This window comes from Miniopterus schreibersii (genome assembly GCF_964146895.1).
Source record: "Miniopterus schreibersii genome assembly, chromosome: 13".
In the NCBI taxonomy this organism is placed as follows: domain Eukaryota; kingdom Metazoa; phylum Chordata; class Mammalia; order Chiroptera; family Miniopteridae; genus Miniopterus; species Miniopterus schreibersii.
In genome coordinates this window covers 11,869,502-11,895,697 of record NC_138113.1, presented here as the reverse complement: position 1 = coordinate 11,895,697, position 26,196 = coordinate 11,869,502, and the positions used below count along the sequence as shown (strand labels likewise).

Here is a 26,196-nt window from a genome sequence, read left to right as displayed (position 1 = left end):
GTATCTTCATTCTTAAGTAAGAGCACTGGTTTGGGAGTCAGAAAGCATGGCTTTGAATTCAGAATCAATCACTCAGCAAACGGGGGTCATCAGGAAGTCAGTCCATTCCTCATTCTGGGCCTCAGTTTCTTCTGTGAAACAAGAGAACTGGGCTGAGAGCTCTCACAGCTCTTTAACGTGATGATGTGTGAATGGAATGATCGCAGAGCAGAGCAGGCAAAGCTTAAAGATCTGCTGTGAGCACTGAATGTCCTGCCCATTGCCCACCAGGCTGCATACATGCTAATCAGCATTATTCCATTTACAAGAAAGATGGTACAACCATCATCATCATCATCTGTGGGTTTATTATCACAGCTCTTATCTGTACTACTGAACTAGTAATGGAGTTTGAATTAAGCACACTGTATAACTAGATTATATATCAGTTGTTAACATAAGGAAGAAGGCCCCTGCATCTTTGTATATACAGTCTCGGGATTCTCTTGCTGTGTTTACCAAAACAAAAGCAGTGATTTTAAAGAGACAGAACCTGCAACATCAAAAATGCATTGGTAACCCTCTAGAGCCGCCCTCCTCTCGAGGTCACGAGGCTGTGAGGTAGCCCCACAGCAGAGCTGGTGCTGCAGCTGCTTGTGATGAAATTATGCATGTTGGTTCTGGTCTTTATATCCATTTCAAAGCAAATGAAACATTACAGGAACAATTATAAATAATTGAGATTGTAAAATCGCCAAGATTAAATTCTAGGCAGGACACAAAATACCCTTTAATGCCACTCTAGTCCTTTCCCATTTGGCAAACAAAACCTCTTGGCTGGCTACCTGGGCTTGCACAATAACACTGTCTAGCGTGTGGCCCAAACTTTGAGTTTTTGCTGCTCGAGTCACAGCAAAGAACCCCTAGAGTGAGAGGCTGCCAAGCCAGTGTTCTGGGCACTCCAGCCTTCCCACAGTTTCTCTGCTTAGGGTGATTTTCTCCCCCGTTTCTCTGAGCTGGTTAAGGGCCTTCTTAACTGCCAGCCACTGCCCTCCATGGTGACATCCTTAAGAGCTTTTGCCTCACACTCCTGTCTTTGCACTTACACAACTTCCTCCCTCAGCCTCACCAGTTCCTCGCTGATGATACTGTGCTAGCCACTGACATGCTGTTAGGACACCCAGGGTTTTACTCCATCTTGTGTTGAAATGGGTAATAATTACTGTTGCGTGCTATCAGTCACCCCTGCAGCCCAAGTCACTCCATTGTACTTCTTGTGTTCATTTCACATGGTTCCAGGATGATGTCACTTTTTTCCATCTTGTCTATTACACATTTGCATTCTTCTTTGATTAACTACATCTACTGTACTAATTCTTTGCTTTTCTCATCATGGTGAAGTATTTATGCTTACTTATGGTAGCATGAGCCAAAGAGAGTCCTTTCTTTATGGCATTTTCACTTTTTCCCCAAATTTAGTTACTAGCCTACATAGTCAGTTATTATTGATAAGAATGCTTTCCCCTAGTAAAATACAACAAAGTGAGGTTGGATTGACTTTTATACACTATTGATGGTTAAATTAAATTGTAGCCCTGACTGGTATCGCTCAGTTGGTTGGATGTTGTCTCGTGTACCGAAAGGTTGCTGGTTCAATTCCTGGTCAGGGCACATGCCAGGATTGCAGACTTGATCCCCAGTAGGGGTCGTGCCGGAGGCAGCTGATTGAGGTTCTGCTCTCACATCAGTGTTTTTCTCTCTCTCTCTCTCCCTCTCCCTTCCTCTCTAAAAATCAATATTTAAAAATTGTAGAATTCCTTACTTTGGCAATATTTGCTTATAAGCCAATATGGGCCCTGGCCAGATTTTCTCAGTGGTTAGATCATCGGCCCACAGAATGAAGGGTCACAGGTCCGATTCCATCCAAGCTTGATCCCCAGCCGCAGTTGGGGCGCATGCGGGAGGCGACCAGTCGATGTGTCTCTCTCACATGAATCTCTCTCTCTCTCTCTCTCTCTCTCTCTCTCTCCTTCCTCTCTCTGCGAAAAGCAATGGAAATATATCCTCGGGTGAGGATTCAAAAAAAAAGCCAATAGTTTTTTTTTAAAGTTTGTTTTTATTATGGAAAATTTTAAATATATACGGACTTATAGAGAACAGTATGGCAAATCCATATATACTATCATTTAACTTTGACAGTTATAACACATGACCAATCTTGTTTCATCTACACCCTAACTCTCCACCCCCTACTGCAGCCTTGGACTGTTTTGAAGCAAAACCCAGATACGACATCATTTCATTCACACTGTACCTGTTTTTTATGTAGGATATTATATGTTTTAAGAATGATGTCTTTGCATGATGTACAGCAGGTAATCTGGTCAGATTTTTTCCCATTAGCTTTTTGTAATTAATCACGTATTAGTTTAATGAGTAACCTCTAAAGACTTTTTTCTCTTCTATGTAAATATATGAATATAAATACACATATAGTTATGTCTTATTTGTTTTGTTTAAAAAAATAGGGGTGTCATACTCTGGATTTTATTACAAAACTGCCTGCTTCACTTATAAAGTATAGAAATCTTTCTGTGACAAATGAGAGATCTGCTTCATTCTTTCTAATAGTAGCAGAGTGTTCCATTGGATGTGCACGTCATAACGTTCTAGCCAGTCCTCTGCTTGATGCTTGGGTTTCTTTTTGGTTTTTTCTGTTACAAACAGCTGAATGAGCATTACTGTACCATATCTTTGGATGCCTGTGTACTTCTGTAGGAGGGGTTTAGAAAAGGAATAGCTGGATCAGGGATCTTTTGAGATGAAATGGAACTTTTATAAGAATGGCTCTACTCTGTTTGGTACTGGTAGCTTGCTCTACCCTGTGCTCAAATGCTCTGAGTGCAGATTTGAGGATGGTAGGTGTAGGTGAGCAATAGTGTCTCAACTCAATGCTTAAGGAAAATAGGGAACAACGTGTTTGTTCTGAGAACCTAAAAAGTAAATGGGGACATTAGGATGCTGGGCAGTGGGAGCCTTCCTGCATAACTGACATCGCTAAGACCTTGGAAAAGCAGGAAAACCAATGAGATTGTTGCCAGGCTAAAAACTCCCAACATAAGGCAGAAGAGATGGGTGGACAGGCAAGGGTGCCGGGCTGTGTGTAAAGGACAATATAACAACAGTAATAATCCCTTACATTTGTACAACACTTTACAGTTTACACAGGGCTTTTACATCCATTTCTAATTTTAGCTACAAATAACCCTATGCAAAAATATAAGCAGCCAAAAATATACCATAGAATTTCCATGGGTGGACATTCTGGATTCTAAAATAACAAAACTGTGGGAAGAGTATTATCCCGTAAACCACTGAACAAGATCCACCGACCAAACAAAAATGTTAAGACCAAGGAAGGTGCAGAAGCAGACTGTCTGGCCTCACCAGACAGAAGTATCAGGCAGTTTCCTTTAGCCACGTGCTGATAAGCATCCCCCAAGACTGTGGAGTTGATCAGTGCCAAGAGAGCTGCGGAAGAGCCGCTTGGAGAACCTGTCAATGTGCACATCCCCCCAAAATTCTCATTCAGTGGGTTTGAGGTGGAGCCCAGAAATCCTGCATTTTATTAAGCTCTCCTGGTGATGCTGATGTGCAGCCCAGTTTATGAACCACTGTTCTGGAGGAGTCCCTGAGGATTTTACTCTATGGTGAACTCGGGTGCTAAACCCATAAGTCAGTGGACGTGGGTAGAGGAAAAGAGGGCCAACCAATCTGGCTATTTTTAAATATTATAACTTGGGATTGGGGGCTTGTGTTGCTATGGACAGAGTCCTGGCCTAGAGAGGCAACTATTTTAGAGACGGTCAAACCGTGGACTTAGCGCTGGAGGACCCCAGTAGAGATCCAGTGTACCCAAGGCCAGTGATGGCCTTAGACTGTGCCCTCATCTCCCTGACGCTCGCTTTCGTCCTCTGGAAATGTACCGGCTGCGCGCTCTTGGCTGCCCCGCTCTCAGCTGCCCCGCTCTCGGCTGCCCTGTCCCTGCCCCCCCCTCCCCTGGTCCCCTCGCCCGGCCGGCTCCCAGCCTCCCAGCGGCTCCCTTTGCTCCTGGGTGGCTCTGCAGCCGGGAAGGCCAGCGCCCCTGCGAGCTGCGCTCGCGTGAGTGCTTCTGACACATTTAGAAGCACGCACAGGGGTTCAAGACAGGCCTGCGTGGTGAGCTGCCCGCTGACTGGGCCTACCGGGAAAACTGAGCTCGTCGTTGTTTCTTTTCTATCATCTTTTTTCTTCCTTGGAAAGTGGATTTATGAACTGGCCTTGCAGCTGAGCACTTAAAGGAGCCCACACAGTGCCGCCGGCCTGAATGTTTACGTCCGTGCAAGTCCTTTCGGGCCTCCTTTAACCCTCCGGCCCTCCTGCTGCCCTTGGCCGTAACTCTAATCCCCTTGGTTGTAAAGGCTGGTGCTCACCCTTGAAGCTGAAATGTTGTGAAGAGAAAAGCAGAGCACACGGAAATGACGAGTTTGTACGAGGCTCTCCTGGAGATTGAGGTTTCATATAACTAAGCTGGTTTTTCATCTAACGGGGAAGTGGTTGTGCTTGGGGATTTCCCTGCTGAATGACTGTAACTGCAGCACAGTAAAAGCGACAACCACTGACCCCCTCTCCCATCCCTCTGTAGTGAAAACACTGTTCAACCCAGCTCCTGCCACCGCGGACCTGGACCCCCGCTTCTACACGCTCTCAGATGTGTTCTGCTGCAATGAAAGTGAGGTAAGGAGAGACGGTTTTGCTCATTCCATGAGAAACCAAAGACTTCCATGCAAGTGGATGAAGCAAACAAGCAGGACTAATCACATCAGCCTGATTGCATGTGAATTCCTGGGCCCAGTGAAAATAGACTTTTCAGTTGACAGTGGAGAAGGAAATTAGTGAGTCCTGGGGAGGGGGGAGGATTCCCTGAGTCATCCCCATAATACCGGATTTATCAAACCTCAGCTGATTCTAGTGCCCTCCCCACCCTCGCACTATTGGTGTTTTGTTTTCCTTTTTAATTATCCCATATTCTATGAGCCAATTAGTATTAGAGTTGCCAGATTTATCAAATAAAAATATAGGACGCCCAGTTAAGTTTGAATTTCAGATAAGCATACTAAATGTACTTACACTATAAAATTATTTGTTGTTTATCTGAAATTCCAATTTAACTGGGCGTCCTGTATTTGATCTAGCAATCCTGATACCAGACAACCCCTGGTGCATTTACTGGGAACATCCTGTGACTGCACTGGTGGACAGACATGTTTTCCTTCGGTGCCATAGGAAAAAGACCTTGAGGCCACTCCATTCGGGAATATATTCATATTGTCCCATTCATTCTGAAGCTTTTTAAGAAGGCAATTTTAATAGTTCTTCCTTTCATAGATTTTAGACCAGAGATAGTTTTAGACCAGAGCTCTCACCCACATTGGGAGGCAGGACATACATACTATACAATGCAACATGCAGAGAGACAAAGTTAGTAATTAATGAACTATGCTGTAATTTTCCATTTGGTTTGAAGGCTGAATGATGGTATCTAGGATTTCTTAACCCACCTCTTTGTTAATTTCACCTCTTAGAATATAAAGTAAATAAGAAAGAAGACTGCCAGGGGAAACTAATTTGAACAACCACAGCATACTACGCAATATTTTTGAGCAACACCAGGGCCAGGCTTTGTATTAGGAAAAAGGAACTGTGGGAGATAGCGGCCCTTGCACAATAAGAGGTTAGATCACCCTCAGCTGCCAAACTGCCTTAGACCTCCCTGCCAGGTACCACAGAGTCTTTGCTTATTCTCCAGGCACTAATCACCGCGCACGTTACTTGATATGCCTGCATTCTCCGCTAAATTCCTGCTCCTGTGAGTACAGCTATGCCTGTCTTAGTCACTGTCGTATCTCCAGCGGCTATGCCCATGTGTGTAGTTACCTACTGCTGCACAATCAACTACCCCAAAATTTAGTGGTTTACAGCAGTAATTATTTATTGTCACTCACGGATTCTGTGCATCAGGAATCGGCACAGGGCACAGGGCACATGGCTTGTCTCCTGCACGGTATCTGGGGCCTGGAAGACTGAAAGGCTGAGAGCTGGAATCATCTGAAGCCTCCTTCACTCACATGCTTGCTACCTGATGCTGGCTGTTGGCAGAACACTTACCTATGGCCTCTCCCTGCAACCTGGGCTTCCTCACAATATGGAAGCTGGGTTTCAAGATGAGAGAGAGAGAAAGAGATGAAGACCAATGAAAAACTTTTAAAAACAAAAAAGAAAGTGACCTCAAAGCATAACCAACTCAGAGTGAAAGGGTCTATTGAAAAAAAGATGGTAAGGGAGGACATGTGCAAGTTAATGAAACCTGTGCTACTAGGAAAACTGGAGCCCAGAATGGACAGACACTGTGGGGTGATTTATAGGCAACAAACAGGGTTAATCTGGACATAATCAGAGCAAGCACCCGAAGAGATAGTACATGGTTAAATTATAATACCAAAAAATCAGAATTTGGTTATAAACTTTTTGAGTCAGAAAGTATCATATAATTAATTCATCTAGTCCAGTGATTTTTCCACCACCTATTCAGAACCATAGAGGTTCCTCAGAGATGCTGGAGGGGTGCCTAGGGGATGATGAAGCAGAGCTACAGCCCTTCACCCCGACTTCAGCCAGAGACCTTTTTATATTTGGAGAGAACCACTGATCCTGCACAAGCCCCTCCTTTTACAAATCGTACATAACTGGGAAAGGTCATTTAGTAAGTAGCGGAGGCCTGAATGTCATGGCACTGCTTTTTCTGCTGCATATCAGTGCCTCTCCTACTCTGCTTCTATCTTCTCTAGCAAAAACAGAGAGCCCTGGCCGGTCTGGCTCAGTGGTTAGAGAGTCGGCCCATAGACCAAGGGGTCATGGGGTCGATTCCAGGCAAGAGCACATACCTGCAGGTTCCCCACCCCTTTTGGGGCACTTGTAGAAGACAACTGATCGATGTGTGTCTCTCACATCAATGTTTCTCTCTCTCCCCCTCCCTCCCTTCCACTTTCTCTAAAAATCAATGGAAAAAAAATATCCTCCAGTGAAAATTAACCAAAAAAAACACCAAAAAATGGTGGTGCGTAAACACGGAACGCTGCAACTAGTAATATGAGAAAGGCATTATGGCCCAAGAGAGGCCTAGAGAAATTATATCCTTACATGTGAAATTCACAGGTATGATTTATATCTTCAAAATCATTGGCAGTGGCTCCTTCCTTTCTCCTTTCCTCCCTCCCCCTTTCCTTTCTTTATTTTGTAGGATTCTCTTTGTTCCCTTACCTCTTGATTATGAAAACTGTTGTACATACACACAGAAAAGCTGAAAGAGCAATACAATGACTACTCATATACTCTTCACCTAAACAGTTGTTAACATTTTGCTACATTTATTTTTCTGAGCTAGTGTCTATCAAAGTTCTCCATTGCATCGGTGGTTGTGCAAAATAAGGGAGACATTTTCTAGAAAAACAAATCTAATGTGGAAGTGGACCCCGTTTTCTTTCCTCAGCACTTTCCTTTCACTGTGTGCATTCCAGGCGGAGATTCTAACCGGCCTCGCGGTCAGCAGCCCGGCCGACGCTGGGAAGGCCGCACTGGTGCTCGTGGAAAGGGGCTGCCGGGTCGTAATCATCACCTTGGGCGCTGCCGGATGTGTGATCCTGTCACAGTCAGAACCTGTTCCAAAGTACATTCCCACAGAGACAGTCAAGGCTGTGGATACCACGGTAGGTTTTAAATTTCACAATTGGTTTTGGCCCTTGAAATCATCGTTTAGTTACTAGGATGCTGCACTCCAATTTTTGGATAATGAAGTAACAGCTCCAGGAGGTGATATGGTAGAAAAGAAACACAACCGGGCAGGAGAACCATATCCTAATCCCTCTCCAACCCACTAGAACTTTCTACAAGTCACTTAAGCTCTCTGAGCCTCAGTTTTCTCATCATAAAATTGGAATATCAGTAAAATTATACCTGTACTACCAATATTCATTCATTTATTCAATAAATATTTATTGAATACCTATTATATGCCAGTAAATATTAGGTCCTGGGCAGGGGTGAAAAGGAAACAAGTTGAGAAAAAGGCTCTGGGCTCCTCTACAGCTAGGGGAACAAAAGTGATCTCCTTATGGCCTCGACTTCAGAAGAGCTGACTAGAAAAGCACGTGTCAGGAACAAGAGACTAGATAAAGAATAAAAAGTTTAGAATTTTTATTTATAAGAAACTGCTGTATAATTATTTATAAAATGATTTGGTTTTTATGCTTAAAAAAGACTTTAAAATATGGGTCATTCATCAAAAAAGAAGCCTAAGAGGACCTGATGAAGTTTTGGATATGAATGTGCTTTGAAAAATAGATGTGTACAAGGCAGGCCTTTATAACGTGAAATTACATTGTCACTGCCTTTCAGATGTGCTTTGTCGGGCATGTGATAAATTGTACACAGCTGTTCTCTTCATATTTAATCATTTGTGAAACCATTAGTTTTCTGGTTTTGTCAAGATGGACAGTAACCTGAATTTGAAAGGTTCCTTATTAGTTCTTAAATTGATCCTGCATTAGACTAAAACTAATCCAGGTCCTGAACTAAAGCAGAAGAGTTTCATCTTCTCTCGCTAAGAATGAAACGAAGGGTCCCGTGAAGACGCTGGGCCTGTGGGTTCCCAGCAGCAGCTGAGACTCGGCTTCAGTATCTGTGTCAGGCATGACTCCTTTTGCTCAGCAGCCCCTGAGCACAATGCCAATAGGCTTACACAGGAAAAGGGATTTACTTGGTGCATATAATTAGAAAGTTCGAGAGTAGGGCAGAATGCAGAGTCTAAACCACGTCACTGGCACTCGCTCACTCTCTCCCTGTCGGCTCCGCTTGCTTTGCAGTGGGCTTTGGGCTCAGGCAGGCCCCTCCGGGTGAGGGTCCCTGGCAGCTTCCTGCCCACACTATGCCCCACAACATGTGCCCATCTCTGGTGTCAAATAAAAAATCAAGGAACTCTTATCAGAGGATGGGAAGTGGATGCTGGTCAAACAAAACCACCCAAGCCTAGGGGGCACTCGTGTAGAAGTGCACTGTTTGGGCCTAGGACTAAATGATGAAGAAACCCCTCTGGGAAGTGTTCAAATTCAAATCAGTGGTAATACTCCTCAGAGTAATTTCCTGTAGAAGGATTAGATTTCGTAGATCACGATGGATGACAACTTTGAGCATCTTAAATACAGCAGTGCGCACGAAGGAAGTTTTCACTTTGTTTGTGCCCCTTCATCTGGTTTCTTAGCACTTGCAGTTAGTGTTTAGGTTTCGGAAACATGAAACACAGTGAGAGTTCAGAGAAGGAAGAGATTGCTTAATGCTCAGAGGCAGGAGATAGAAAACGGGATCAGGAAGATCAGGGCCCTGGATCAGGATCAGCAAGTCTTTCCTATAAAGGGCTGGATAGTAAAGTCTGAGGCTTCACGGGCTGTGTCACAACTACCAAGTTTCATGCCATGGTAGCAAGAGGGAACCAATAAACAACTCTGTGTGCTATTGGAAGTAAGCCGGTATTTAGTTATAACTGGGTTGTTTTCAATTAAGGTGTTCATTGGAATCACCAGTGCAGTCACTGGGACAAGAATAAAATTTTTTTAAAAACACTAAAATAAACAAGGGAATTAAAATGGTCCACTAGAAAATATCTAACACAAAAGATACAGTAATGAAAGAACAGAGCAGTGAAGAAGCTACTGGAAGGTAAGCTATTGTAAACTGAGTGATAAAACTAAGGCAGCCAAAGATATGGGATCTAGGCAGCAGGCAGTGCAACGTAGGAGAGGAGCCAGGCATGATGCGGTCAAGGGTGATGAAGGAAGCTCCCTCCGGGACAGTGGCTGTGCAGCAAGCCCATGGCCATTCAGTCCGGATGAGGGCAGGTGAGTGCAGGGCTCTGGGAGAACTGTCTCCCAGAAAAAACAAATAAAGGTCAGAAAGAAATAGTGCAATATTCATGTTTGAATATGCCCAGAGATTTTTAGTTTTCTTGCAGAATTTGAGAATGAAGTAGTAATTAATATGAAGAGAAAACTGAGGGCATTTTTTAAAAGAGGCAAATTTTTTCCTCTAGATCATTAAGAGTCTAAGGGGAAAAGAAATGATTAAGCAAATATAATCTTAGTACACCACATGACTATGAATTCATAGTCATAACAATGTAAGGGCCAATTATTGATTTAACCAAATATGGAGATTATAATCATATTGTGAAGATTGAAAGAAAAAGTGAGTGTGTATTTGTGTGTCATTGGGGGAAGATAAGAGAACTAAATGCTCATCTTCCATAGTTGGAAGTCAAGAGATAATATCCAAAACCGACTTTTAAAATAACGGTATAAAGCCTATTACCAGAAATAGAAGATAAATACCAGAAGAAACCACTAAAAGAATTTGAATTATTTGCCTCATGAAAATGGTTGTGGAGAGAGATGGGACATTTACACTTTAAGTCTTGTCTTTTTAAACTGTGTCTGTGGATGGCTCTGGTTCTCTTTAAGTAACAAAACACAATGAGATACCATGTCATACCCACTAGGATGGCTGTAATCAAAATTGGTAATAACAAGTGCTAACTAGGATGTGGAGAAACTGGAGCCTGCAGACAATGCTGGTAGGAATGTAAAATGGTGTAGCCACTATGGAAAACAGTCTAGGAAAGCTTCAAGAAGTTAAATTTAGAGTTAGTTACAATATGACCCAGCAATTCTACTCCTAGCTATATAACCAAGAGAAATGAAAACATATGTCCACACAAAAACCTATACATGAATATTCATAGCATCATTATTCATAATAGACCAAAACTGGAAACAACCCAAATTTTCATCAACAGATGAATGAAAAAACAAATTGTGGTATATACTGTGGGGGAGTAAGAAAATTTCTTCTACCCGTCTAGGTTCCTCTGGCTGGTCTAATAATTAAATCAACCCGAGACAGAGTAGCAAGAGAAAAGAACCAAAATTAATTACATATGTATGGGAACCCCACATACATGAGTGAGTCAGAGACCCCATATACACGAGAGGTTCCAAGACGGAGAGGTAAAATGAGGTACACACAGGCTGAGAATGAGGTAAGCACCTCGGGCCGCAGAGGGGAGGAAGGTCATTTGCAGGATGATGCTCAGTAATTAGAAGTTTGCCCTGCCCTATAGATAAGTCACAAAAAGTTATTTCTGATAACTCTTATTATGGGCAAGGCCCCCAAATTTAAATTCTTTAAGGAAGAGATAAAATTTTCTCATGAGCCCACAGGGTCTTGATTGCCTTCAGCTCAAAAAAATTCACATGCCCAAGTGGCTCATCTAGGGAGGCCTGTTCTGAACACTTTCAGTACATATAATAGAATGTTCTTCAGCCATAGAAAGGAATACTGATACATGCTACAGCATGGATGAACATCCAAACACTATGCTAAGTGAAAGAAGCCAGACATACAAGGCCACATATTATATGGTTCCATTCATATGAAATATCCAGAATAGGTAAATCTATAGAAACAAAGTAGATTGACAGTTTCCAGTGTCTGGGGAGAGGGGATAATGGACAGTGACTGCTGATGGTACAGGGTCCCTCTGTGGGGTGATGAAAATGCCCTGGGGTGGTGACGTTTGCACAGTCTTGTGGATATATTAAACACCACTGAATTGTGTACTTTTAAAGGGTGACTTTTATGGTATATGAATGATATCTCAATTTAGAAGAAAAAAGTAAAAAAAAAAAAAATAACAGAGCAATCTATCTAGGAACCTCCTTAAAGAATGGGTACTCTGAGGAGAGGAATCTTCCATGTAATTGCCCTGCTGAACCTACTGAACGGGCTCTTAATGTCCCCCCAGTAGAGTGGAGGTGATGCAGGAAAAAAGGGTAGTTATTTTCTGGGTGTAGAATCTCCCTAAGCTTTTATTTCTCACCCAGCACTCTCATTATTAAAATTCTTGCCTGCTCTGCACACAACTGTGCGGCCACTTCATAAGTCTGAAAAAGAGGAGATAATTCCCACGGGGAGGTGAGGAACTCCCAGGGAGGCATTTTCTTCTGAACAAATGTCTCCTTCACTTTTCTGTCAAGAGGGTACTACCTGCTGTCAGTCCATTTGGAACCTTCTTGCTTTTCCCCTTCTAATCCCTTATTATATACACATTTTAAAAAATCATGTTGCGCAGCCTAAATATATGCAATTTTTATTTGTCAATCATACCTCAGTAAAGCTGGAAAAATTAAATAAATAAGGAAATCAGGATGGGATGGACGGTGGAAACATCTTCGGTTGGCTGGCACCTGGTCCACTGGAGGCAGACGCCTACCCTAGGAGCCGCTCCCGTCCTCTGCCGGTGCTTCTGCAGACAGCTATATTCAGTCTCCTCGGTGTTCATAGTTGGATGTATCACTTCTATTTTTACATCTGTTCTCCCGTCGTACTAGAGTGAGATGGTGGCAGTAGCTGCAGATGTCCTCAGCTCAGTTTGGAAGACATGACAGATGTGTCTCTTCCCATCGCTGTGTCGTCTGAATCTCAGCTTCAAAATGACGGCACTTATGGCCTCACTCCAGTTCTTCCAACCTGAGGGTAGGGGCTTTGCCATCTTGCATTCATGGTTGCACAGGATAATCACTTCATAATGGGAGCTACACAGATTTAAGCATGGTAATATTTTAAGATTATTGCACTAGTGTGAAATGTCTGTCTGTCTAATTCTAACGCCCATGTACTCTCTACTGCACCACTCAGCCTCTTGATTTGGTGGCAGTCTGCCTAGCCTTCAGGCTGCTATTTGGCCTTGAGCACTGACTTTCCTTGTCACTTGTCATGATAGAGGCCTTTATAATTGCTCCATTTATCTCAATCTTCAGAAGCTGCCAGATCTGGCAAAGGCATTGCTTGCTTTGTGCAGTACAGTGCAGCCTCATGTAAATGCAATAACCCATGTATAGCCCTAAAAACAGTGCTTGGCACACATAAGCCCTCAGTATATGTTATTTCTCATTAGTAGGTCCCTATGTGTCTGATCGTTCACTTTCCCTGGATCAGCTGGGAGTACCAGGCAGCATGTACCAGGAGCTTGCGTCACTCACCATTACGTAGAGTGGATATGACTTTGGCTCTGTACATGACTAGAGGGAAACCCAGGTCCCGCTCCCATTCAACTCCAGCATCTTCCTGTATAGGGCAAGGAGCTGAACTGTATGGATGGCAATGTGGCAGGACCATGCCAGTCCAGATATCACAGGTTCTGGCAAAGATGATGCTCATTCATTCTTGTCATTAAATGGCCAAACCTAGAGGAGAGGTGCGCCACTCTTAGAGACTGCAACCAAGTCATCTTTTCATTACATTTCTTTAAACCGGGGCCTGAAGGGCTAACTGGAGAGGCTGGGGAAAGGTAATTCCTCTTTTCTTAGCATTCCAAAACTATCTTTATAGTTTAAGGAAAGAAAAAACATTCTTCCTTCCCTGCCTAGCAAACTCGTAGCCATCCTCAAGGTTCAGCTCAGAGTTCTTTTGGGGCAACTACAATGATTAAAGCAATGCTTGGCATATATTAACAGGCCCTCCTGAAATAATGAAAGAGTTCTAGTTCCTTCTGAGAAAATTAACTAGTAAACTAGTGTGTGTGTAAGAATTACTAAGCCTCACTGAGCCTCAGTGTTGTTCTCAGGGGACTAGAGGATCCACAAGATTCCTTATCTTCCTGAAATTCTACGTTGCATATGCCAAGGAAAAGAATAAATCTCAGATAAAAACGCTCTCTTTTAATGATTTGAAAACAAAATAATTACCCACTTTCCCATTTTAAAACATATCCTTAGATTGTTTTGCCTGCAGTCATAGAAAGGTCAGGCCAAAAACAATAAGTTACAGAGGGTAAATGACATCTCTGAAATTGGCATCATAAAATAAAGTAAACCCCAGTGATGCTCCAAAACAGCCCTCTTAACCTTAGGAATGATGTCAATAAATGGACGTGATATCTGCAAACTCTGCTGACCCTGGCTGCCAGAAAAGATGAAGACAACAAAGAGTTCTCTGACTGTAAAGAAAGGACAGAGGACAAGGTAATTGCTAAAGAGTCTGACGGACAATCACACGGCATCTGCCGTGCCCTGGGGGGGGCCATATTAGCTCTATTGCATTACTTCCACCTCAGCAGATCACCTCATTTACTAGCTAATCGGGCAGAATTAAGTATTTTAAATTATCTTTCCTAATCCTGCGTGTGATCAGTTGAAAACCCAGGGCTCTAAAAATCTAATTGTAACTGCTTACCAGAAATGTCATCCTCACTTTGAGGAACTGAAACAGGGCCAAGTACAAAGCTGTTTTTTCCATTTTCCTGAAGTCCTGTCCTTTAGCCAGAACCGGATGTGCATGTACATGTGCCTAGGGCTGTATATCTTAGGGACTCCCAACGATACCTGGGATCCCTGGCCCTGCCTCAGAACTCAAATATAGCCAGAGAGTAAAAGAAGAGCAATGGTGGTAGAGGAGAGGGGTGGTGGTAAGATGCAGAGGAAAAAAACAACTGTTTCAACCATAGCAAAAGTCAATACAGCAAAATCTAAGTCTAGATTTGGTGTTCTGTGGGCCTAGATAGATCCTAATTGAAGAGACAGGAAACAGTCCCCGGCTGTGGTGTGAAGAATAAATTGGAGATTAGAATACTGGAGGCAGGAAGAGCTGTCCAGAGACTTGCATTGATCTGGTGAGATTGTGGCAGCCTGGACCAGAGAGGTGGCAACGGGGATGTTGAGAAGTGGGTTGAAGAACTCTTAAGAATTCAGAGGACACAATGGTAGTTCATTTCCTTTTTTAAAAGGTGGAGGTTGGGGGGGCCTAAGTAAGATGCTTATTTCATGGTCAAAAGAAACAGCATTCTACCAGTCTCAGTGGTTCTCTGCATTTTTTTTTTTTTTTTTTTTTTTGAGCCCTGACTCACCTAAGAGCTAAGACCTACTCCCACTAGAAACAGCTTATATCATCAGTGATTCTGCAGATGGCACAGGAAGTAATTTACAATAAATAAATAAAATTAAATGATGCTCTGGTGATTCCTCTGGGCCTTTCCATTGGGCATTCCTGGCTGCCTCTTTGGGGAATCACTGATCCATGCAACAGAGAAACATTTGGAGCAGAAATTCATCCTGCACTTAAAGTAAATAATATTTGAAGGAAACGCTTTTGCAACATAATGCGAGTTCTGTATCTCGCCCTCCCACCTGTGCCACAAACACTAGCTTACTCCTAACAGAAGCACAGCCTTCACGTAACTACACGCTCTCCCCTGATAAAGTGACAAATGAGCCAGCATGTGGTGAATCTGAGTCGCATAGACAGAAACACCAGGTATTCCAGCCAAGGCGCACACAGTTTGTTGTGAATCATCCACACCAGCTTTCAGCAGCAAGACTCACAGAACAATCACTCAGCTCCTTCTTTCATTTGTACAGTGTAGACCTGGCCCAGGACCCAAGAGTAAAGCAGCAACTATACGGAAGCAGCACATTATAAATAACCCAGAGAACCCTTTCATACCAGCAACTGCCTGCCTGTTCTGTGGCCTAACAGCTCAAGCAAAAAGGATATAAATACAATATTGTGCAATGACTAATTACTCAAAATTTTGTGCATCAGCAGAAGTGGAACCTGTGGTTGGTGCTAATATTATCAAATGCCTTTGCTGTTTAATAATCTGGTAGCTCTATATTATTTAGCATGCAATTTTCACAAAGAACAATGATTTTATTTCAAGTGCCTCTCACTGAAATAAAAAAATTAAAAAAGCAGCTGTTAGAAGATGAACATTTGGCAGAAAATATTTTAGCGGGATCATTTGTGAGATACTAAATCATATTGGATTAACTGTTTTCTGTCTAGAGTAGTGGAGTCACAAAGAAGAAAGATCGCTGACCACAGAAGACAAGGCCAGTCTTTGGAACCTAGTGAATCACTAACAGACATTTTAGTTTTAAGTACCATTTATTCGCCAATATATAAAGTTATTTATATACAAAGCTTCCATTAATATTGCCTGAAGAATGGGCCTTTTTTATTCCAGTGTTAGCTCATACTCAGGATTCTACTTCTCTTTCATTAATAATGGAATTCTTTAAAGAATAGAATAAATTAATCCACCACAGACATTTTGGCCAGAATGGGGTTTGCAATGTTTTAAGTCTCCGCAGGCCATTCTCTGTGGCCAGCCAGCCAGAAGAGCAGTGAGGGCTGTCACTGAGATGCCGCCTGCTGAGCACGTTTGCCCTGCCCCTGAAGCTGAAGAGGGACAGGGGCTGCCCACTGGGCTCCGGGCCCGCAGGTTGCCAGAACAGGGCTGAATCCCAGGTCGACAGCAGACCCTCACATGCTTTCCAGGCTGGCCAACCACTGGTCACACTGGAGCTATGCTGGAGACAAAGTAGCATCGTGACACGGCCGCTGGGCACAGTTTCAGCCAAAGAGCATTATGACAGAGCTGCTTTCCTGTGGCCATACTGATTTAGGAACATTTTTTACATTAAATTGTTATAACTAAAACATAAAATTCTCCATTTTTCTAAACTATCAAGTAATGTACAAAGCAAAGAGCTTTACCTTACCGTCAGTTCCCGCTCCTGGGGTGGAGTGGGTGATGGGCGAAGGTTTAAAATGGAGTTTTCAGAGATGGCTGAGGATCACTTATAGGGTGAAGCCCAGACTTGGACGGAGGGTAGGGTGAGGTGAGAAATGGGGTGGGTGAGGAGATGCCTGCTCTGCATGGTATTTAGTATATTGAGACAATATGTCTACATTTATCACATGGCCATGTTGATGCAAGTGCTAGCTCAGAACAGCTTGTCAAAATGCCCCATTTCAACACTGGTGCGACGGGCCAGCTCAGACCCCACCCAAACCCAGAAGCTGAGAGTAGCCCCTGAGACACTGAGGCAGGCCCAGACAGACCCAGCAGATGACCTCTGTCAATATGGACCACTGGCTGACTTGATCCAGGAGCCACGTGTCACCAGTAATGGAGCCTGGTCAGTCCATGGTGCTGGCGCAGAGGCAGAACACCACAACCACATACATTCATGTGGCTTGGAATGGGCGAAACGCGGTAGCAAGCCGAAGATTTTTTTTTGCCTTTAACTCAATTTTAGATCAAATCAAAGTGAAACAGTTATTATGATCATCTGTATTCTTACAAATGATTGCTAAATACTTCTGGGTACCAATAAATGGAGAATCTGGCATTTCTGGGATGAAGGTTGGTAGAGTTTTTCTTATTCTCTAGTAAGCTGAATTTTAATCAATATGTTGAAAATTGAAAGACCAGTGTCATATTTTAATACCACTTATGCTCTTTTTGGGCAGCAGAATGCTGCCATGAACATATATCACCCCCCAATTGATTTTTTACTTGACCCCCCATCGACCCCTCTCTGTTTTCATCCATCTAAATGAAAGAGGGCTTTAGCCCCATAAACCTCATTCCAGATGGAAATGCATAATTCAAGAGAAATACTGATGTCAAAGAAGAGAAGGCACACCAATTTGTGTCAGCAGTTGCTGTAAATTAAAGAGGAGTACAAGGAGAGTTTAATGTAATGTAGATTTTAAAATAAAATTAGAACCAATATTTAGGCAGTCCCCCGCCTCTTTTTTCCCTGCTGTGACATGAAGGATTGACTCCCAGCTTAAGTACCTAATGTAGTTCATTTTTCTTTTTTGCTGGAATTTTTTTCCCCATAAAATGTTGCATGTTTATCTTTGGCATCCGAAATTAGATCTTTTCACCTTCTCTACTCTAATCTCAACAGAACAGTCCAGGTAGGAAGAGTCAGAGTCTTCCCCTTCTCTCCCACACCCGTCGTGTTTGCAGCATAGGAAGGACCCCAGCCATACCAGCCTGGCTAGTTCAGCTGCTGTCAATAGTTATTAATTATTCCTTAATACTGATTCTCTCTAATGTGGGTGTCACCTTGTGGCTTCTTCTCTTTTTCTAAAGCTGGTAAAAAGGTTGATCAAGAACATCTCACACATGGGCTAAACATTCACGACAAGAATTCTTTAGCACACTTCCAAGACTGCTCCCCTTTAACAGAGCTACGGTGGGAAGCTTCACATTTAGTCCAGTCAAACTGCCATTGTTCAGAACCTTCAGGGGAGCTTTTTATTTGAATTTCCATTAGAGCTAATGTGCTTTATAGTTGCCCACTGTTTTTGCCAATCATGGAATTCCCTAGCATGATCCACCACCTTTATCACTAGACTTGGTTTTTAAGGATTCACTCTTTCCAGAAATAAATTCCTGAGAGTTGTGGCTCTCAAAGTGAGCCCTGGACCAGCAACATCAGCATCACCTGGGAACTCATTAGAAACAAATCCCGGGCCCCACCCTAGGTTTAAGGGATCAGAAACTTTGGGGGTGGAGCCCAGCAATCTGCGTTTTAACAAGCCCTCCAAGCAATTCTGAAGCACTCTAGCTGGAGAACCACTAACTTAGAAGTTGAAATAATTGCCTTTATTGACGGTAGTAAAAGGTGTACTACAGATTTTAAAGGTATACCAAAAAAGATGTTTCAAAATCTTCCTGAGCACAGCTGGAGTATATGTACGGCCTCTCTAGAGGGCTGCTCTCATGGAGACTGGCCTTCAACTAGGTCCCAGTCCTGACACCTAGCAATGACCTTGAGCAAGTTCTTCTTACACTTGGTTTCTCATCTGGAAAATGGCAGACTCACCCTACCTACCTCACAGGATTACAATGAGGTTCTAAATGAAACACATCTACAAACATATTCTGTAAAACAGAAAGTACTGTGAAAAAGTGAAAGTCATATTGCTCTGCAGACAGGATTCTGGTGGTCCAAGCATTGGGTCAGGGCAGAGCTGGGAAAAGGCCTAGCCAGATTCACCCTTTTGTCTACATAATGACTGATTCTTCACCTTGGTGGATATGCCTCAGATTCTGCCATTTCAGCCCACCGATTTATCTGGTGTGAAGATAGGAAAACCATTGCCTGGTTGGTGACTACAAGGGGCTAGAAAAATATATCCATTTTCAGACATGCTGTTTTCTATGGAAAGCTCTGTGATGATCGCTAAGGCCACACATGTACATGGGCAGTGAAGCTCTCACTCCCAGAACTTGTCACACACCAGCAGTGAATCTGTGCTGAAACCACCCCTCTCAGCCCTGTGCAAAGGAGTCATGACCTTCAAGAAGGAAGCTGTGTTCACTGCCACATATTAATCATTGCAACAAGGACCAAAAAGAAAATACTATATGGTGATGGAAGGAGATTTGACTTTGGATGGTAAACAAGCAATGCAATATACAGATGGTGTATTATAGAATTGTATACTTGAAACTCATACAATTTTATTAATCAATGTCACTCCAATAAATTTCATTTAAAAATATTTTTAAAACAGAAAATCCCTCAAGCAAACTTACCTACGAGCCAGACCAGCTAATTTTCTGTGCTTGAGAAGCATGTGGGTGGGTTGTACCTAAAAGGTTAGCCTTTACAAACAACTTCACCATAGGAATTCCTAAAGAGCAAGCTCCTGATGCATTTATCATTTAACTTAAAAACTTTATAGAGTACTCAGTGAACATATCTAGCAGAAAGGGAGCTAAATCTGTTGTGTTAGTACTTATTGGGAATGCAGTTTTAATAACAAAACAGTTCCCACCAGGCCATCAACTTCACTTTTCACAAAAAGTGCTAGCTAAAATCAAGAGATTAGGTATGAATCTAATTAGTTAATTATGATTAAATTATTGGTTAATGATGGAAAAATAAGCTATTGGTTAACCATGGAATTAGACTATGAAATGATTTTGCTCAAAAATATGTGCCTGCCCAGCCAGGCATGGCTCAGTAGTTGAGCGTTGACCTAGGATCCAGGCGATCAGGGTTCGATTCCCGGTCAGGGCACATGCCCGGGTTGTGGGCTCGATCCACAGTCGGGGGCGTGTAGGAGGCAGCCGATCAATGACTGTCTCATCATTGATGTTTCTATCTCTCTCTCTCCCTCTTTTCCTCTCTCTGAAATCAATAAGATTTTTTTTTTTTTAAAGTGCCAATTTAACAAATCTATAGCAGAAAGTAGATTAGTGCTTCCTAGGCCTGGGGGTAGAGGGAAGGAATGAGTGACTGTTAACAGGGACAAGGTTTCTTTTTAGGGGGACAAAAACTTCTAAAGTTAGACTGTGTGAGTTGCTCAGCCTTGTGAATGTAGTAAAGAACACTGAAGCCCTGGCCAGTTTGGCTCAGTGGTTAGGGCGTCGGCCCTCAGACTGAAGGGTCCCGGGTTGAGGTCCCACCAAGGGCATGTACCTCAGTTGCAGGCTCGATCCCCGGCCCCAGTCAGTGCATGTGGGAGGCAACTAATCACACACCGATGTTTCTCTCCCTCCCCATGCCCCTCTCTCTCTCTATCCCCCTTCCACTCTCTCTGGAAAGCAATGGAAAAAAATATTCTTGAGTGAGGATTAAAAAAAACCACTGAATTGTATACTTTAAATAGGCAGATTATATGGTATGTGAATTATATCTCAGTAAAGCAGTTTTTTAATCAAATAGCTAATAAATTGTAGAGCCAAGGAAAACATTGTGCCTACTTAAAAGACAAATTAAAAGCACATCAGAACTTCGCTGCATGCAGCCTCATACTTGATTAATATAAAATAGTGATCATTTGAAATATAAGGCAGAAAATATTTGCTCTTTCTTGTAATCACAAGAGTATTTTAAAAGAGACAATCTCAGCCTAATAATTGGAAATTTAAATGTAATAAATTAAAGTGGCCAGTAGTAGAAGCCAAAGTCACTGACATTTATGACATAGTGATTTGTCATGTTCCCTCCAGATTTATTTAGAATAAAAATCAGCAGCACTTACACAATAATGATAAGAAAAGTAGATTCTCATGTCCATCATGATGTTCCTAAAATGGTGTGTTAGGGAAGGTTGAGGTTGGGAAGGATGTGATCTCATCCTTATGATGCAAATATGTGCTGATAAGAGGAGACAGAAATGTTCAGATCTGAGCTGTGAAACGGAGCCCTTGTCTTGTGTAAGCTCCATTGTGGCTCACGGTATGTTTATCGGACACAGCACTCTGTCTTGTCACCCAGGAGAGAGCCTTTGCTTTGGGAAGAAGACAGGCCAGGCCACACAGTTCTCATCTCCCTGTAAAAGTCCTCATTCCGGGCCTGGGTTTGCCCCCGGTTTACTGGTGGCCATGGAGACTGGAGACTGAGGTAAACAAGAGGGAGCTGGCTGGGAGATGCAGGAATTTCTGGCTCAGTGGAAACAAGGCAGGGAGCTACCAACACCTGCCCAGTGTGCTTTGCAATTGAGAGGTTGCTGGTTAGGGCTTTGGGACTCACCAGAAGCCCCTGATACTGACTTTTTAAAAATATATCTTTATTGATTTCAGGGGGGTAGAGAGAGAGAGAAACATCAATGATGAGAGTCGTCACTGATCGGCTGCCTCCTGCGCGCCCCCGACTGGGGATGATCGAGCCCACAGCCCAGCATGTGCCCTGACTGGGAGTCGAACTGCCATCTCCTGGATCAGAGGTCGATGCTCAACTGCTGAGCCACGCCCGCCGGGCATACTGGCAGTTCTTTGCGACGAGAGGCCCTACTTCACTGTTTCTCAACCTTTTTTTTATTAGTCACCCACTCACCCACCCCAAGGAGTGTTTTAAGATTTTTTTTCCTAACTGCCCTCTTCTCCCATGAAACTTTAATACCACAGATATTCCTTCTTTCTATCTGTCTGTCTATCTATATCTGTTTATGTACTGTGGCCCTTTGGAGAGCCACAAATCATTACAAATTTTTTCACCACTACCCCCTACCCCCTGCAAGGATGATTTTTCACCCCGGTGGAGAGAGATGCCCCAGCTGAGAGTGCACACCCTGGATTGAATGGCGGGTCTAAGCAGGGCCTTTCTCTTTCTGCTCACACTTGAGTGAGTGGGGAGGTCAGTCACACGGAGAAGGAGAATCAGGTGACCCAATGTCCACCACTAAGTAGGACAAACACCAACTTCAGGTTCCAGCACTACTAGAGAAATGTCCTCCAAGATCACGTTGTCCCTGCACCATCTGTTCAGCCTGCCTGCCGCCCTCCAGACTCTGCCACCACCTCCTCTCCCTGGGCAGCAGCCCTCTGCCCACTGGCTGGCTTGCTGTGATGGGAAACAGGGTCCTCCATCAAAGCAGCCCTCTTGGTGGAGGTGCACAGGGCACCCTCCTCCCTCAGCACAGGGCTGTCCTCCAGCCCTTCCCAGCTCTAGGCCTCTCCCAGAAGTCTCGCTCAGTGTTCTCCCTCTGTTCCTTCACCCCAAAAGCAAGCATGAGGTCTACCAGCTTCCCCAGTCATGCACTGGCTAGAGGAACCTTTATACTCTTCACTTTACATTTCTTTAATGTCCTATTCACAACTTCTGTAAAGATGTCATAGTGTCTCCCCTGCCCCACAGAGGAATGGATTTCAGAGACCCTAGCACATACACGTGGCCACTGCTAGAAATCTGCAGCCTGGCCTCCCTTGTAATCAAAAGCTACAGGACACTGGCTTCCACCTCTTCTGCCTCTTTCTGGCTGCGAGAGCATTCCTGGAGACCCTCATCCTCCTACTCTGAGGCCAAGCACAGCATAAACCCCTTGCCCCGGGGTTAAGTGGGGTCATGCCCTGGAATCTTGAACCTCTTTGTTCCTAAGAACTCTTGTCTGGAACCTTCTCACCTAGGTCATGGGCTTTTGTTTTCAAGAACATTAGCAAATCAAAGGGCCTCCAGATGGCACCATCCAGTCTATCTCACCTTTGCTGAACACCCATTCTGCTCCAGGCACTGGGCTAGGCCTTTTCACATACGTTATCTAATTCAGTATTTACAATAGCCCTACCTCATAGGTCACAGAGAGGTTGAATAACTTGCCAGAGTGGTGAAATCAAGGCTTCAACTCAGGTCTGTCTGATTCCAAACCAATTACTGCATTGTCCCAGTTGAGAAAAAGATTTTCCCCAGCTATGGGCTTCACTGGAAGTTTAAAGATAATGAATTTACCATTCTTAGAAGATGGCACAGCTTACAGAATGGGGAGAAGGCAGGATTTAAAGCCAGGTTGGTTTGTTTTCCCTCTGTGCTGCTTCCCCAAGGGGTCATGACCCCACATCTCCTGCCAATCCATGACTAGCCCTCTAAGGACAAAGAATGACTTTTACTTTCCCAGGCCCTGCCACATGTTCATGCCTCAAGCTCCTGCAAACAGAAACAAGGCAGAAGCCCGTTCTTAGAACTTGGAAGCAAGAGCAAGGCAGGACTTGCCACCAGGCTGGCCGCAGGATCAGCCACCTCAGCAGTCGGTGCGGCCCTGCCTGCCGGGGGTGGACAGCAGCAGGGACCCTGCTGGGTTTAGGTTGTTCTCTCTGCCTTTCCTGGGGCCCGTGCAATATTCTTTTCTTCTGAAGAAGAAATTAGTTTGGGATTTAGTCATGTTTCCTTCCATCTAGCCTTTTCCTTGGCCTCTAAAGCCACAAGCCTGGCTGAGGAATTCAGGTCCACAGTGTAGGCTTTGGATGGCTTTGTGTAGGGAGAGGTTTTGAAATGAAAGGAAAGTGGTCTCTACTTGTCAGATGGAATGTGTTAGGACATCGAGGAGGAATGCAAGGGCTTTAACTGTTAGGGTCCCTCAGCAGTTTGGGCAATGAATCATCCAGTGTGGGCACAGATTCCTAACAAATGAAGCTTCGTGATGACATCATTCTTGCAAGATCGTCTGAGATCTTTGGTAGCCGCCTGACAAATTCTTACCTCGGGGATTTCATCACCATGGGGTTTTTTCCCCAACCACACTTAATAGTCATGCCTTCCAACCCATCCATTTTTCTAACATCTGGAATTTGGCAAACTAGGACTTTCAGAAGCCTGTCTCATTGTCATCCCTCCTACAGGGCATCTTGACAGGGTGTGCTCCTAGTCAAAGGCCAAGGAGGGAGACAGGAGCACCTAGGAGGGTTCCTAACCCGGACTCACGGGGTCAGGGAAAACAGTGCCTTCAGTATAGTGCCAGTCAGCAAATATGTGTTGCCTTAGTTAATAGCTGAGTTGCGTCTTAGAAGTTAGCCTAGGGAAGAGTTGAAGCAGAGATATCTCCAGGAGTGAAGACCCAAAGTTCAGTATGTGAACAGGAGGGAGAAATGAAACTGGGAAAGTGGGCTAGGGAGCCTCGTGTGCCATGCTAAGGAGCTGAAATTTTATCCTAAGATGAGAAACATTCAAAGAGCTTTAGGCCATATGTACAGCAGTGTCAAGAATGGATTGGAAGGGGCCAGACTGGAGGCAGGGAGACAGGTTAGGAAGTTAAATGGTCCTCTAGAGGTGATGTAGGCATGAAGTAGGGCAGTGGGAGTAGGGATGGAGATGAGAGCACAGATTTGAGAAATATTTACATTTAAACATGGCGCCTGGCCGGGCGTGGCTCAGCGGTTGAGCATTGACCTAGGATCCAGGAGATGGCAGTTCGATTCCCGGTCAGGGCACATGCCCGGGCTGCGGGCTCGATCCCCAGTCGGGGGCGTGCAGGAGGCAGCCGATCAATGACTCTCTCATCATTGATGTTTCTCTCTCTCTCTCCCTCTCCTTCCCTCTCTCTGAAATTAATAAAGATATATTAAAAAAAAAAAAAAAACTATAAAATTGGCAACTGGTGGTTAATTAGGTATATGGGAGAGATATATTAGAAGACCCCCCAGATTTTCAATGTGGAGGTACCACAAACTGAAAAGGTAAGAAGAGGCCCATGTTCAGGTGTTATGAGTTCAGTTCAGGCTCGTGGAGTTAGAGTGCATGAGGCTGGTGGAGCAGACTCACAGGCAGATCTATGGGCCTGAAGATGGAGAAGAGTCTGGGCTACGTAGGTGATGAGCATTCATAACAGTTTCAACTGTAACTGCACGGTAGTCGAGACACCCAAGGAAGTATGAGGAATGAGAGGGAAGTGGGCAGGACAGACCCCGAGGGAACACCAGAATCAGTGGTGCAGGAGGAGGAAGGGGGACCTGTGACAGAGACAGGAGGCAGGTCCGGGAGACACAGGGGCCAGGAGAGTCCCTTACTGCTCTGTGCCTCTCTCCCTCCTAAACCTTCCCCTAAGCCCGCTGGCTGTCCTGTTCCTTAAAGCAAGCTCTTTTACATCCTTAACTCCCCATGCAGCCCTCGCAGGCAAAAGCTGCTCCTGATGCCAAAGCTTCCAGCCATCCCTCTTCTACCCTCCTGCAGAGATCCCTACATCTCTGAGGCTCATGCAGCTCAGTTACAGAGCCCTGACCTCCTTTCCTGATCATTCTGTTCGTCTAAGACTCTGGCATCTACGTCGCCGTTTGTCTCTCCATTCCAATGCTGCCATCACTAGGATGACTTCAGTGCCATGAGGATGACCATCACCAAGTCTCCCAGTTCCTAGATGGCCTCACCGACAGTGACTCTTCACTTCCACTCCAGTGATGACTCCCAGGAAATGGGTGGCACCTGGCGCTGCTTCAGTTCTGCGGGAGTAAACCTCACACCCTACTCTGATCACAGCCAGCTCTCTTCTTGCCCTGTACTTGTTCTCACTTCCTTAGCTCCCTCCACTTTCTTCTGACTCCTCCTGACGTCTCTTCCTTCTTTACCCAGGTTGCACTCTGGCTGTTCATCTGAAGTATTCTTTCCCAAAACCTTTGCTTCCTTTGCACACACACCCCTTTCCCCACACCTGCCCAGGACAACTCTAGTTCACATTCTCTCCTCGGAAAATAGGACCCCATACGGAGGAACATCATTAGGGATTCGTGGTCGCGCTCCCTCGTCCCTGTCTTTCTTCATCACTATAGAAAACATAAGCCCTTCCCATGGGGAAACAGGAAAATTTGAGCAGTAGCCAAAAGCCCAATCTCTCTCTCCCAAAATAGCTTCTCCACCTGCTCTGTTGCTGGATTTCCACAGATGTCCTTGGTACAACTCCTGACTGCCATTTCCCACCTTTTTTTTTTTTTACCTTGGGCAAGTCATTTAACCTCCTTGAATCCTAGGGGTCTCCAGGGTTGCTGCCCGTCTCTAT

The 26,196-nt window shown here is 44.1% G+C and overlaps 1 protein-coding gene across 3 annotated transcripts in view; it reads left to right on the top strand.

The window, feature by feature from the left end:
- The window catches only part of RBKS (ribokinase), a 68,129-nt gene that overhangs the window by 32,573 nt on the left and 9,360 nt on the right, over positions 1 to 26,196 (top strand). For 2 of the 3 annotated variants that reach the window (XM_081156559.1, XM_081156561.1), the window contains exons 6-7: positions 4,664 to 4,755; positions 7,596 to 7,784. In XM_081156559.1, coding sequence (XP_081012685.1) covers positions 4,664 to 4,755; positions 7,596 to 7,784 — 281 coding nt within the window. Of the gene's footprint in view, positions 1 to 4,663; positions 4,756 to 7,595; positions 7,785 to 14,035; positions 14,103 to 26,196 lie in introns of those variants that run through there. The other variant, XM_081156560.1, reaches the window with a different exon arrangement.